Genomic DNA, 16,060 nt, shown 5'->3' with positions numbered 1-16,060 from the left:
AATTAATAATAAAAAAAATTTATAATAAAAAAAAATAATTAATAAAAAAATTAATAATAAAGAAAATAGAAAATGATAAAAATAAAAAAAGGTTAAAAAGAAATAGCAATAAAAAGAATACAAAGTATAACCAAAATACAAAAAAAAATAAAATAAAAAAAATAAAAAGGAAATAAAGAAAAAATTAAAAATAATTAAATAAGTAAGGAATTAAAAATAAGACTATTAATAAAAATTTAAGAAATAAAAATAAATGAGTAGAAAAAATGTGGCAATATGTCTCGCTTCTACAATTTATGGGGCGTTGACTACTGCTTCCCTGCAAATTGAGATGTCTACAATTCCATGATGCCCTTGAGAGGCAGATGACTTTTATTTGAAACTTGTTTCCTTGCGAAAATACACTCGGAGTTTTGCCATTACAACTTCTATTAGAAAAAAATATTTTCCTTACCTACAGTGAGTTTCTGCCACGAATTCACCGAATGTTGTGAACTTTGCTATATTTCTTTACACAATGACGTTTGAATACATACACTTGTACACATGAATTTCGTGGTAAATTTGAAACAAAAAAGTTTTCCTCTTCATTTATTGCGAATTGCAATTTAAATTTTATCTATTACCACTTTCATCGCGAACTGTGCAGACAATCATTCATTTATTCATTTATTTGTTACAAGCCATAAATAAATCGAAATTGGCAATGTCTTGGCACAAGCTCGTACCGCTAATTGCCTATTTCAGAGCCGTTGCCAATTTTATTTCCACTTAAAAAAGATAAAAAAAACAGCAGCAACACTAATAAATCCAATAGAGAAAAGCTTTTTTTTATTACTGCCCTAAAATGTCCAAATAGCAACTGCATTGCCTTGGCGTGCTTTGCTTTCCAGCGCATCTTTCACTGCCGATGTTTTTTCACATGGCTCCATTTTTTCTCTCTGTATTTATAACATAACATGCCATTAAAATATTTATCTCTTTAATTGTTTTCTTCTTTGTTATTTTTGCTTTTGAAACCAGTTAACACGGCAGACATACAGTATTGTTGCATTCCTGCGGTGTAGCATCATGTCTAGCAACATTGTGTCCAGCAATAAAAAAATGATGGTGTTTGCGTGTGTTGTGATGAGCTAAAGAAGTTCCGTAACAATGGTGCTTTTGCAGTTGTTGCAGTAGATTCTTGCGAAGCTTGCAGTTTGCTCATCGAGGAGTATGATTGGTGGAGAGGGAAGCTGCCATGCAGTGGGGCACTTAAAACCGGCTTCAGTTGTTGCTAAAAGATACGACTTGAATAGAGAGTCGACAAACCAGTGTGAACACAAGCAAAAACTTCGCGCTCGCTCTTACTCTCTCTCTCTACCCCACTCCTTGGCAACAGATTTTCTTGCAACTTTTTACTTCAATTGTTCTTTTTTATTTTACTACTTGGGAATGCCATCAGCAGCTGCGGCAAGCAGACCACCACCATTCACTCGTTTGAAAAGTGCACATTGCTGCACTTACTGGTAGAGTAGAGTAGAGTCGATTGCAGCTATTGGGGTAGAGAGTGACAGGAGAATGGAACGTTGTTGGGAGGTTGCATTGGCTGACGGGTGGGCAAAACTACATATTTTTGGAGGTCGTTTGCGCGAATTGCTGTTGTAGTTTACCCCAGACCCATGGTATTTGGGTCAACGAATTGAGATTTTTAGATTACAAGCTGTAGCTGTAAGCGAGTCAGCAGCTCTCGACTGTTGCTCGAACTTGTTTGTGTGTATGTATGTGCATTTTTATGTAGCATGAGCAGACAGACACAAGTTGCACGTCACGCGGATTGTTGCTGAGTTGCTGTGGTGACTAGTGTTTGGTTTTTGCGATTACTGGTTGTTGGTTGTTTGTTGTTGTCTTTTTGCACGGTTGCTAAGTGCCATTCATTTTTGCTTGAGTTGTCTGCCAGCCATTCAGCCAGCCAGCCAATCAGTGTAATAGATAGACGTAGCAGCAGCAGCCAGACAATCAACGCAGAGCAACATTCACTTTGCTGCAGCTGCTTTGAAGTTTCTAAGCTGCCTATTGGCGGCACTCATGCACACTCATATGTACCAATGCGCATAAGTTTAGGTGAGCGTATGATTTATAATGTGAAATGTTAAGTGTGTAGAGAAAATGACAATGCAACATGGCGGCTTGTGTGCATTGTGTTGTTTCCTTGGTATGCCGCTAAGCAGCTTTCTGTTAGCCAAGCAAATACACACAAACAGGGATGTTCGTGAAGTTGCCGCATCATCCTGCTTAAAGATGATTGCTTTGTTGATTTTTCTGTAAAGAAATGTGCCTGCACAGAGCTAAAGTAACTGCAGATTCTTAGCATACCACATGCAAGATTCTCCAATTTTTTAAGTTTAGTTTTTTATTTTAATTTTTATTTGTTTATGGCTTTTTAGTTTTCCCTCCATTTGCGCGCACTCCTTTTTTTCCTTTCATATGTTAATGAGTTTGACAGAAACGCCGCCTCGAACCAGCTATAGCAGGCATTCGACATGACGTTACCGCCGCCAATTTGGCAACAATCCCCAGCATGCCATCAAGTTGTGACTGCAACAAGCGGCATGGTGTTGGCAGCACACCATTAAAAGTCTTCGCCTATCTCACTCACCTTTAATGCGCTGATGATACTCATCTCCTGATGACGACATAATGTTTGCTATGCCGGCAATACCTTTTTCGGATCTCTTTTGACCATCGTACACATAGCATAGCAAGTTAAGATCACTTGCCGTAAGTTTGTTTGTATGAATGCCTGTTGCCACGCAAACCACACAAGTTATTGGCTAGGCCGGCCAGCCGGCCGGCTGCGTTGGAGTCGCAAAAGCGTCGCAACACTCAATTTATTTTTATTTTATTTTTTGCTCGTTCTTCTCCATTTGTTCGGCATGCCACTTGTCACGCTGTACTACCTGCCGGTACGCTGACTACCTTTTTGCCTTTTATCATTATTTTTTATTTCAAATTAATGACTTTTTCCAACTGCATTGGCCGTCGTCGTTACATCCATCCATGCATGCATATCTGCATCTTAAGGATTCCCGTTCTACAATCTTTGCCTATATTAAGTGATTCTTTTAAATGCTCAGTATTGCGCGTGCAAGCCTCCACTTAAAGATGCTGCGTTGCAGTCTTTATGCCATCAGCATTGGAGGCATTTCATTTGAAATTTTAGATAGCAGCTATTTTTCTGAGAAATCACTTTAGCTGTGAATGTGCACACACATCAGTTTCTATGTGCATATGAACATATTTACATATTCATTTTAATGTTAACTATAGTCATATTATGCATATGTATGTATATTGATTCCAGCTCCAGCTGGTTTTACCGATTTCAATATCACCAAGCAAAGTTGATTATAAATGTTATAATCTGCATTTAATTTAAATTTATACATATTAACTGTCTTCGCTGTTGCTAGCGATGATTGTCTCTTTTCTTCAGCTTAGTTTTCTGGCGTTTGTCGCTTGCCGCCTGTACAGAGGTACATGTACAGTACATAAGTTGCTATTGAGGCAATTGAGCTGAGTCTGAGTGATACACATTTTTCTATTTCTCATATTAGTAAAATCCGCGCTTATTACATTTTACATAAATTACAACTGGTTGTATTTGGTGTAATTTGTAACTAGTCGTGTTTGGTAAACTATACAACTAGTAACATTTGATACACTTCATGACTAGTTGCATTTGGTCCACTTCATAACTAATTGCATTCGTTCTACTATATAACTAGTTGAATTTGGTGTACTTAATAACTTGTTGCATTTGGCATACTTCAGTATTCCGCATTACATTGGCACGCGAGTAAGTCGCAACAAACCCGAAATTGTGCTAAAATTAAAAAAAAAAACCTATAACTCGAGTGCGTAATGGCCTTCTAATAATAATAAGTCGCAAATTCGATTTCACCAAAGCTTCACTCAATACATAGGAAGACGTTCAAGTTATTTTTCCGCGCCCAATAAAGTTTACATACAAGCATTAGTCTACTCGTATTTCATCACGAACGTGAAAATTGTTTCTATTTATTTAATGTTTTACTTTTGCGAAACTTTTAATTAACACTCATTCAACACGTTTTCCACACGACAAGCAAAAAATCGTAAAACTAAAAAACCAAGTGTTTAAAGTTAATTGCAGCAATTTTAATTAATTTGAATACAAAGTGCATTCATTCCTATGAGTGGCGCCACACTCAACTTATCGCGAAGCGTTAATTCTAAGAATGAATGAAACGATTAAGGATTTTTTTTGGTAAGATATAAAATTTGGACTTTTTCAATTGTAATTTGAATGCAAGTAGAAATAAATTATTAGGCCCGGCTTCCAGCGCGCGTTACAAATTGAATTTAAGCCGTTGATTAACAAGCGCACAGCAGTCATCTGTAGCTCCGACAGCAGTCATCTGTAATTTGATTACATTGGGGACATTTTGTCAGCTATTAAGTAAAAACCAGATATGCGAGCTTATAAAGTTTTAAATGTCGGTTAAATTTAAGTGGTTATCGCAATGCATAGGGGAAATTCGAAAGCAAACTCTCAAGTTTTCTATATACTACATAGTGCAATTATAATTTTTGTTGTCAAGAAGCACATTTCAAAAAAAATATTTTTATTTTCATTTTTACATTTTTTTTCTACAAACTTGTACACACATTTGGCCTGTCTCTTACTTACCTGCTGCAATTAGTGGTAATTATGTGCCGCATGAATGCATATAGTAAATGACATTACACACATAACCACTGCTTACAGACCCAACAAGGAGATACATTAGTTGCTAAGTGGTCCGCTTTTATTGAGTTCGTAACGATAGGTTGTTCGCCGTGCTTTTTTCTTTTTTTTTGGCATTGTTATAGCAGTTTTTCAAGTTGTTGTATCAAAGATATTTCCCATACAAGCATGGGGAATGCTGCATATATAGTAAGTCCGGGTCGTTTCGATAACATAGCACCGACTGTCGGGAGAATGAATCCTCCCAGTTCGGTCTAGTCATCGGTCGTCATCATCATTCCCATGGCATTACGTACCGAAATGATTCGAGTTTACCCCAACCAAGAGGCCAGTAAGCTGCATCTTCTGTCTAGTGCGCTGAACTGCACTCCTCGCCTTTTGCTGGCGTATTTTCAACTGGTGCAAATGTGGTTTCTACCGGACCAGTTTGCCGCATATGCTGTATGCGCAGGAAATGCTCTTTGCTTTTTCTTGAAAGGTATTTTTGCTGCTGTTCGGTTGTATTGTCTTGGAAAATTCGTAAAATATTATCGCCATATGAATGTTTGACTCATTTACACATCATAATTAATATAATTACGTAGCATTAAACTTGCTTATACAATATGCTTTATGTGTAAGTGCCGTCTATGCGGCGACTATTTTGCCTGCTGTGAAAATAGACGTGCGCTTACATACATACAAGTATACCTACATACATATAGATCTCTCTGCCTGTATGTGCATTTTTGCCAAGCGCTTGCTAGGTAGTTGGCTGGCCCGCATATTTTATTTCTATTCGATAATGTATTAAGTGAATTAAGTAATTTAGCAGCTATAGCTGCAGTGCGTGCATGTATGTATGTATGTATGTCGGCACATATGCTTGCATGTGAAAATGCGTGTCGCCTGGTGGCATGGTTTTTCCACCACATACCAGTCAAGTGGTGCCGGTGTTAGTGGATTGCGAATTCCCCTGTGATTACTACTTACGCTAGAAAAAAGCTCAAAAAAAAAAAACCAATAGCAAAAGCAACTGCGTAAACATGGCAGCACTGGTGGCAACAGATATACCAGCGTTATAAAAATGTGACAAAGAAGAAATATAAATATTAAACTCAAATTGCTACTAAAGTTTCAATTATAGTTGTATTTCGTAAAGAAAGTTTTTTTTATTGCTTAGTTTTTTGTATAAATTTTTTTGTTAATTTAAAAAGTAGTTTTTTGTATTTTGCTCAAAAGCGGTTTTATAACTTTTGCTACTGCACACAACTATCCATAGCCAATACATCAACGTCTACGCATTTTTTAGTATTAACGGTCAATAACATTTTCGACAATAGGTAAAACAAAAAAAAAATGGCATAGTGAAGGAGAAATGCTGTCATATTGTACATTTGCATTTATTGTTTTATATCGTTACCTATTAATCACGAGACCGCAAAGTATACCGAATAATAGGCGACGCACACAGCGCATAACTAAGGTGAATGCATGCCGGTCGGCTGATTAATCACCACCTACCTACCACCACCACCACCATCACCACTGCCTGCTTTTACTTACAGTTCGTGAATAGCATTACTCTACATTTTCGCTCTTTGTTGCTCTCTTTTCTGTGAAACGAAACTGTTGTGGTAGCCAAATTCGATAATCATAATTGATCGAAATTTCAATTAATCTTCCATCTGTTGCTTTTGTTACTTACTTTATTAATGCTTCATGGTGGTGTGCATAATTGCAGGGTAGGTAGGTAGTTGGTGGTTAATTATTTGAAATTTGGTTCGTGTGTAGAGATTTGGGTTCAGTTTGCCCCATTTCTTTCGGATTTTTTGTTCTTAACATAGATACATATTTTTTATGGATTTTTTACTTGTCCTGGATGCGCTTCATACCGACTGTTTATTAATCATTATTTATGTAATCCAAATCGTTTTAGTTTTCTTGTGTGTTGTTAAAATTGATTTTGTGTCTTATATACATAGCTGAGTATGAGCTTTTGGTGTATATGCCACGGGCGTTGAAAATTAGTATTAATGGTATTGGAAATTTGATTTGATTATGAGCGTGCGTTTACATAAATTATATTATTATTTTCTACAATTACTGAAATTACTCTACTCTATTAGTAATAGGTACGTGCGTGTGCATATGCATACATATATAATATATATATAAGAAAAATATATGTTTACACGAAACGAATTATTAAAAAAAAAAATCATTTATTTTGAGTTACTTTTTCGTAAAGATTCAAGAATTAGATGCAAAACATTTAAAGTTGATTATAAAAAAATAAGTTTGTTGAAACTGGCAGCAATTACCCCAGTTTGTAACTAGTTACTTTGCAACTAGTAACAACTACACCAGTTTGCAACTAGTACTTTGCTACCTGTTGGCCATTTACTTGACTGTTTAATCTAGAAACTAATTATAAAGCAAATAGTTTAAAGCTAAATAAGTTTGTATAAAACACTTTCGGGAAAAATTATTGGTTTTCATCACGCAACCTGTGACCTGGCCCTACAGGAATATCGTAAACAACACTTTTTCTAACGCTATAGCGAAAACTTGCGTTCATTTCTGCTTTCAACACACACTTATTTATGTCTTATGTGTTTGTATTTCCGGTGTCTCGCGGCTGAACACACATAATTCTTAATGTATGACATTAATTGTGTTGACATAAATTTAATAACATGGCATATGTTATATTTTGTATGCAAAAATTTGTCGATGTTAAGCCGAGAAAAAGAGCTTAACATCCTTGTTAAATGTCGGCATTAGTTTACATCCTAACACATACATAATATACATACATATGTACGAACATTTCTTGCACATGAGGGGAAGTTATCAGCATTTTATGCACACACCTACATATGTAGATACTTAAGTAAACATTACGGCACAAGCAGCGGAAGTAATAATTGTAATTATGCAACTGAGAGGCTGTGCGTAAGTCTTTGCGTCTGAAACTGTAGCTACTGTAGTATCCTGGTTGCTTGCTAAACGCAAACGCCTTTGAACCAAACTTAGCGACAGCTACTTTACTGTACTTTTGCTATTACAAATATTTAACACGTTTTTGCAAAAACAAAAAACAATAGAAAAAATACGAATTGTTGCCCGCAAAACTAACACTCTCGACCTAAAGGCCATAACTGTAATCCGCATACTTTTTTTAGCACACTGCATGATGTCACCCATACGCCCAGTTTGCTGTGCTGTGCTGTGTTTGTGATATAGTTTTGCCGTAATTAAATTAGCGAATAGGTATGTACATATGCACACATTTCTGAATTGTAGTTAGCAACTGATTTTGAAAAATTGCTAAAAAGATCTCTACTGAAATAACGCGATTGAAAGGATTTTCTACACATTTATCTTTCCGAAATTCACTCATCAGCAGTTGATTCTGTGGAGATAAATGCCGCGAGCGTACAGTTGCTAGTTTTTAATTTTGTGCGTTTACGCGCTTGACAGCACATCGCAACTAGACTCGAGAAAATATTTCTAATCTTTGCGGCGATAACGGCCAGTGAGATTGTAGAATTCTTTATAATTTGTTGGTGTGTGAATCGATTAAAGGGCAACTATCCGCACGTGGGCGTGCTCTATTTAAAGAGTCAAGTTGCTTGCGTAAATTTTACGTTTTTACGTAACACAAGCACGTCACGCCCTCCTGGCGTGTATCAGCGTTGCCTATGATCATACAAAAAAAAAATTTGTTTAAACAGATATTTGCGAACATAATAAATGAAAATTAAAGCGATTTTCATTTCCGCGGATTGCCACACGTAGCTACTGAAAGTAACCTGCTCATGCAAATGCACGTCCATTTACCCTTTAGATGTGAAAATTAAAAAAAATTAAAAATTAATTATTAATTCAACACAAAATCACAAAAACAAAAATCAGTAACCATAAGAAAAATCAAGGAAAAATTTATAACAACATGAAAACGATAAAACTGTAATTACAAACAAAAAAAAGGAAATAACAAATAAAAAAGTAAATTAAAATAATAATTAGAAAATGTAATTGCAACAAAAAATAAGAAATTACAAATTAATAAAAATAAAAAAGGAAATAAAAAAAATAAAAAAAGGAAATAAAAAAGATGTAAAACGAAATAAATAAATAAAATTAAAAATGAAAATAAAGTAAAAGAAGTAAAGTAAAAAAATAAAAACTAAAACAAAGAAATTACATAAATAAAAATATAATATATGCAATAGAAAAAATAAAAAAAGAACAGAACATATAATAATCACTAAATTTAAATAAAAATAAAAATGTAAAAAAAATGAATGAAATAAAATAAATAAAAAAAAGAACAAAAATTCTAAAAAATTAATAGTACAAAACATTACAAAAAAAATGTATCAAACGTCAATATTAAAAACAAACGGTCAAAATTGAATGAAATTCAGACAAGAAAATTCGAAAAAAGAAAAATTTAAAATTGATAAATAATGTAATAAATTTTAAAATTATTGTTATAAAATTGGTATACAAAATTAAAAAATTCAAGAATAATTTAAAATAACATGAAATTAAAATAAAATTAATTTCAAAAATATTCAAAAACTCTAGAGGCTATGTGAGATTAAGGCGGCTGTATGACCCAAAAAGGAAGGAAGGAAGGCAGAAAGTGGAAAGCTAAAATACCGAAAGCTAACATTTGGTTCATTATGTAGAAAATCGCTGCGTGCTTATTGAATGGGCATAACGCAATCATATTTCATCACAAATAAAGTGCGTAAGCGCGTTGGTTAAGCTGAGAAGTGGAACACATTATCTAAAAACTTGGCAAAATTTTAACAGTAATTTTTTTCCTTTAATTATGTCAAAGTAAATGGCAATTTTTAAATAGGATAAAACTCAGAAATAGTTATTTGTTATAAGTTTACCCTAAATAAATACACTTAACGTATCACATTTTCGGCTGCCAACACTATAGTGCTTAGGCTTGCTTCATTTTCCTCCCCTCATCACTCGGATTCTTTTTATTTCATTATTTCATGCCAGTTTTGCTCGTTTTACTCATTTATTATATTTCGCTACAGCACATGACTCGTTGCTTGCTCACGCGTTTGCCAGCCTGTCAGCTAACGTCACACTCACACACACACACATGCCACACAAGCACATAGCAAACGATATACTCTCATTACCACCACCATCACACCTCATCGACATTAGCCGCAAAGTTGGCCCATTATACCATTACGCCAAACTACCAAAGCAAAGTCAATTGAACGAATTGAACTTAGAGTAGCGGCCTACCCTGCACGGCTTGAAAAGTATACAAAAAGAAATTCTTTCTTTCTTTTACTGCGAAAATTTTACTGTTGCTATGCGGAAAAAGATGAGTTAAGTGTGTCGCTTGCTGCTGTTGACGTACATTAATAGATATTATGTTGGTATTGTTGTTGCTATTATTGTATGAGTGTACGTCTGCATGTGTATATGTGTATGAATATGAAAGCATTTCGAGTCGTGTGCTGTGGCGCTCACACTCTTCATCTCAACTGAGTCCCATCTCCGAGCAGCATATCAGCTGTGTGCCGTACTCGCACTGTGTTGACTTTGCCGCTAGCATCCATCGTTATTGGTGTAGTGTGCCGTAGCAGCATTGTTAGTGTAGTACTCATATTAGTGTAGTGCTCGTATTAGTGTAGTGGTGGCGTAGTTTTTGGGGTCTAGCCATCATCCCACGCATGGTGGGGGCAATCGTGGGTGGGCGCTAGCTTTGGTTTTGGTAGGTGTCTGTGTGCAATTTGTTGATTTTTCTTTGTTTTTTTTGTGGTTTTACTGCCGAGAAGGGGTGTGTTGCTGCCGCTTGTTTGTAGTGGGTTGGCATATATGGGTGTAGATGTATATAAATACAAGTTTTTTGAGGACTATGTAGTTTTTTTACTACACTACGTTTTCAAAATTCTAGTCTTTTAGCATTTTAGCAGTTTGTGGGTTGTGTTTTGGAGACCGTAAGCCATGTTTTTGTTGCTTTTTAGCTTTTTACTTTATGTCTGATATTTCCACCCCTTTCATTTGTGGAATCTCTTGCTAGTTACTTTGTGTTTGAAGTATCACCATTTTTGGTTTTGTGTTTGATTTTTAATTAGTAATTCATTTCATGCATTCTAGGCTAACATACATACATATGTACATATATTTGTAACTAAGCAAATTTTGTGTTGGTTTAATGAGTTTTTTCTTTACATTTGACCTCTGTTGTTGTCTATATTTATTTTCTTTTCGGGTGTACTTATGTAATTTACTTTGGCCTGTAATTCGTTAACTGCTACATTGACTAAAATAACGAAAAAAAATCATATCCATTAACCCACTTGCAATATTTTAGCCTCAGTCTCAGCCCTATTGTTACTATGATGTTTGACTTTTCTGCACTTTCGACGGTTCTTTAGTGCTCGACTAATCTAATTCAGCAAAGCTTTTATTAGTTGTTGACAGGCGCTTAATTTTTTTTTTTGGTGCAACACCATTTTTGTATGAGCACATTCAGCTTTGGGTTCGCAAACTCTGCACTGCGCTACCTACATATGGTACATTTGTTGCCTTGCCCGATTGACGCCAAAAATCGCGCAATTCAACTTTCATACATGCAACTATGAAATTGTTGCGATTATTTATTTCTTCATGCACTCAAACTTTGCTATCACATTTTATTGCTATGTTAAGAAATGTGTAGTTTGCTGGCGCCATTATTATGTCGCCAGCTAATTTTTTTTCTAACCTAAAAATTCTTGAATTTTGCGGCATTTATTATTTTTCACATTTTCCATAAAACTGCCTTTTTATGGTTTACATAGATCGAATGCCTTTTCTGCCGTTCATCCTATACAAATGTCACAATTCGCTTAGGTCTAGTGAGTTCAAATCTCACATATTGACAGTCGCAGCAAAAACGAAAAGGAAAAGAGAAAAAAAAAGAAAAGCTAATCACATTTATTTTTAGGTTTTTGTGATTTACATCATCTTCTTCCTGTCATTTCGTAGGCTTTCACTACCATGCCGAGCAGTGGAAACAAGCTATTTTAAAAATACCTTTTTTCCGTATGCTAATCACGCCCACTTTCGACAGAACAGCGCGGTGATGAACAGCATTTGCTTCCTGAAGTTTGATACCTTTCACCTACTCTTTTGCATTTTTTTTGTATTTATCTACATAGATGGATATATACTTTAATCCGCATTAAAAGTATGTATGTATGTGTGTACAGCTGTGTTCAAAATAGTAGTAGCACGGAGAATTAAGAAGTTCAACCTTTTTTTTGGTATTTAACTTTTTATATATTTTTTTTAAACAGTGCATTCTGCAATAAAAACAATTTAAATAAAATCTCCAAATCATGAAAGTTTAATACATTTCGAAAAAAAAAAAAATTAAAAATTAAAAAAAAAAAAAATAAATTAAAAACAAATATTAGAAATTAAAAAGATTTTAAAAGAGATTAAAGATTAAAAACGAAAATTTAAGAATTAAAAAGATTTTCAAAGAGATTAAAGATTAAAAAAGAAAAAGAAAAAAAGAAAAAAAAAATCATAAAACAAAATTAAAAACAAAATAAAAAAATTAAAAAAAATATTAAAACTTGGTATTTCACCGCTTACTTTCATTTTGCACTCAAGTGTAAGCTTTATATAACTCACTTGCCATGAGTATACAAACAAATTGTGCGAGTGTGTGTTTGTAGAAGCTTACAATACCTTATCTGCGGCGACAGCTGACATCTGCCTATGTGTTCGGGTGGAAGAGTGTTTGCTTTCTGTCCGTGACTGCGGCGGTTGCAACATTGTTAGCTGGGCTACAGCTTAGTGACATCATACCGCGGGCTGACGTCCATAGGCGGCCCCACCCACAGCTCAGTTCGATGCCAGCCGCAGCTACAGCCGTCAGGCCGTCGTGTTGTTCAATATGTAAAGTTACTTGGCCCTAAAGCCATCGACATTTTATATTTAATGCTCCACACGCTTGTCGTCTCATCGACCATAGCTGATATATTTAGCATTTGAGTATACACTATAATAGTTTTTATGCTCGCTTTTTGCTGTGCCTGACTGAGTGGGTGGTTGGTTGGCTGTCTCTTCGCGCTGATTTGTGCTTCCGCACACCTCTGTTTTTTGTTTTTTTTTCTTTATACCTCTAACGTATTGCTCCATTTAGCAAGTATTACATATAAATTCATTGCCACATAAATTTCACCGTGTTCTGGTAACTCTACCAATGGTTTTATACTCACGAGCGTACACGTGCATGTACCCGACTGTACGAGGGATGACGTCAAACTTATGTTGTTGATTTATGTGTCTCTCAATTTGTTGTCGAATCCGATTTTGCGCTCTTTTTCGAGATTTATGATACTGGGTTTCAGAGGATTTGAGATGGGCTGCTGCCTTGCACCATCACTACTTGCCCCCAGCGCAATTAGAAGCAATATATTATATGATTTGTAAGATGCAAAATCATATAAGTGGCAGCAGCTTTGTACAAGATTGATGGGAGGGGGGTTCAGATTCATCATTGATTATAATTTTTTTTTTTTTATTTACGCATAAGTTTGTTTTTGAATTACTCCTTCTAAAACCCTGTTTCTAATAATAAAGTTTTCCATGTTTTTCTCTCGTTATTTTGCAGATGAGGAAATCGACGTTGTGTCTGTCAGTGATAAAAAGCTACCCACAAACCCCTCCGATCGTGATCGTCGCGCTATCGAACACAAAGTCGGCTACCGGTTTTCAACGGGGCGTATCGTCAAGAATCCCAATGGCATACGCACCATCCCACCACGCCGCCGCGGCTCCTACACCCTACCTTACACGCCGGCCAGCAGTAGTCCGGTCAAGTCAGTTGCTACCTCACGCTACCCTTCACCTTCCAGCACGCCGTACCAAAGCAATACCACTACCTATGCCAACAAGTTCATGCAGCAACAACAGGCCAACGCACTAAGCGCCGACGCCAACGGTCACAGTCATATAATCACTGGAACTGGCGATAAAACGCGTAAACGTCTGACCGTGCACGGTAGTGTCAATGCTGCTGATGCCAGTCGTGACTTGGATTATACGCTGCCGCCGAGCAAGAAACATCGCGGCAAGAAGTCGTTAAAGCACGGCCATCACAGTGTTAATAGCGGTGGCGGTGTGAGTGCACTAACAGTCGCTGTCGGTGGCACTGTGCGACGTCATTACAGTCTCGACGAGAATTCCGATACCATTGAGAAACGCAATTTGCATAACGATATGGAACGACAGCGTCGCATCGGTCTCAAGAATCTTTTCGAAGAACTAAAGAAACAAATACCCAGCATTAAGGATAAGGAGCGTGCGCCCAAGGTGAATATATTGCGTGAGGCGGCGAAATTGTGCGAATCGCTGACGCGCGAAAATCAGCAACTATGTGATACGAAAGAGGTGCTCAAAGAGCAGATGCGCAGACATCAAGAATATTTGGCGCGTTTGCGTAGCCTAATGAGAGATTGATAGCCGTTATGGGGCGTGCGGCCGGCCGTCGCGCAAGCGAATGGTGGTGGAGAGGATGCTGAAGGCGGCAATGATTTTTTCAATACAGTCAACGATGGTGCAGAAGTGGTGATGATTGCGAACACGAAGAGGGGACGTCGACGGCGTATTGTGCAACAACGGCGTCATCCGAAGCGTAGCAGCGGTCAGCGTGCATGGAGAGTAGAAAAGCTTTTGAAAATGTGAAATCACATTGAAATGTTGTTAGCGTGTTAGAAGCAGCTCACGCCTTCCGGGTGAATGCGTGAATTGTGAAAAGTAAACATTGTTTTTGTAAAATATGTTTCGTTTTGAGTCTGCATACAAAGCTTAAGGCGGCATTGCCGAATTAGTGCGATTACTATGCAAAGCGAGAAATCGAACTAAGCGAGAAGGCAGGCGCAGGCAGACGACAGGCTTTCATGTGCAGGAAAGTGCAAAGCGCAGCAAAGTGCAGTAGTTGGATATGATGATGAAAATGCGGTAGTAAAATTGTTACTTGAAGAAAGTTCTTACAAATATTTGTTTAATATTTATAACATTTAATGATGATAAACAATTCAGATCATTAATTTTAATTAGATACTACTAAACTTGCTATTATAACTATTTGCTATTAATTAATCGATTTTGTTAAAACGTAGGTGATAAGTCAACAATTTGAAACACTGAGCGCATACAAGAAACAAAAAAAACAAAAACTTAGTAATGGAAGAATTAGAATGGACGCTGAACAACAACCCAACTGAAAGCTTTTAAAATAATTATTCTTTTTTTTTGTTTTCCTAATATGCGTGCATACTTACATGTATGTGTTTATATGTAAGTACGTATTTAAATTACAATTCGTACCAACTAATTGATTATTTCTGAGAGTGCTAGAGCGTGAGTTATTTGTGAGAGTAGAACAAAAAGCATCCTAATGTGCGCGCCATTTTGTGCAACTCTTCACGCACTCACCCTGCTGCAAGTCCACGCACTTGAATTTGCCCTCTTTTTTGGCAAACGAAAAACCGGCACTCTGCCCTTTGCGGCTTTAGCGTTGCAAACAAGTCTAATTTTGCTTCCATTGCAATGCCTATTAGTTAATAGTTTTTTATATAATATTTTTTTAAATTAAAATTACTATATACATACATACTTACATACATTTGTACATTTTAAATTTTTGTGATATCATTTTTCTTAACCAAAACAAACAATAAACTACTTTAAGTTTTAGGAAAACAAAAAGGAAAAAAAACAAAAAATGTGAAAAACAATAAATAAACTAGTGACTTGAACTTGAGAAGAATGAACGAAGAAACATACATACATACATACATACAAAACTAACTGGACAAAACAAATATCCTTAAACACAAAGAGGATACAAACTAGACGGATTAAACCTAAGAGACAAAGAATTGCAAGGAATGCGACTTTGAAGCTAATTTAAAGAAGAAAAAATAAAAAGTAAACAACAAAATCTATGTATTTTAATGAAGCATATAAAGCGTTTGATGAGCGCAGCGGGTACAAGCAGCAGCAAAAATAACAACAAAAACAACAAAGCGTACATTTACCATTTACAAAGAACGAATATAGCGGCGGCACTAAAGTGGGCAGCGGCGCTAGCGCGTGGCCAGCCTGTCACTCCAGCGCTGCTGTTGCCACGCCCCGCACAATTTTATTATTTAAATAAATAATAAATAAATGAATTGAGGTTGCCACACATTTGGTAACAAACTAATTCAGCGGCAATTTATTATTGTAGCAAAATGAATATATGTGTGTGTGCAG

The 16,060-nt window shown here is 36.1% G+C and overlaps 1 protein-coding gene across 2 annotated transcripts in view; it reads left to right on the top strand.

The window, feature by feature from the left end:
- Nucleotides 1-15,746, top strand: part of LOC129238818 (myc protein) — an 83,032-nt gene extending 67,286 nt beyond the window's left edge. For both annotated transcript variants that reach the window (XM_054874011.1, XM_054874010.1), the window contains exon 3: nucleotides 13,413-15,746. In XM_054874011.1, coding sequence (XP_054729986.1) covers nucleotides 13,413-14,260 — 848 coding nt within the window. In that variant the 3' untranslated portion in view covers nucleotides 14,261-15,746. The remainder of the gene's footprint in view (nucleotides 1-13,412) is intronic.
- The last annotated feature ends 314 nt before the right edge of the window (nucleotides 15,747-16,060 follow it).

This window comes from Anastrepha obliqua, chromosome 2, assembly GCF_027943255.1.
Source record: "Anastrepha obliqua isolate idAnaObli1 chromosome 2, idAnaObli1_1.0, whole genome shotgun sequence".
Lineage (NCBI taxonomy): Eukaryota > Metazoa > Arthropoda > Insecta > Diptera > Tephritidae > Anastrepha > Anastrepha obliqua.
The sequence above is the reverse complement of the archived record's forward strand: the minus strand, read 5'-3'. Positions and strand labels throughout refer to the sequence as shown.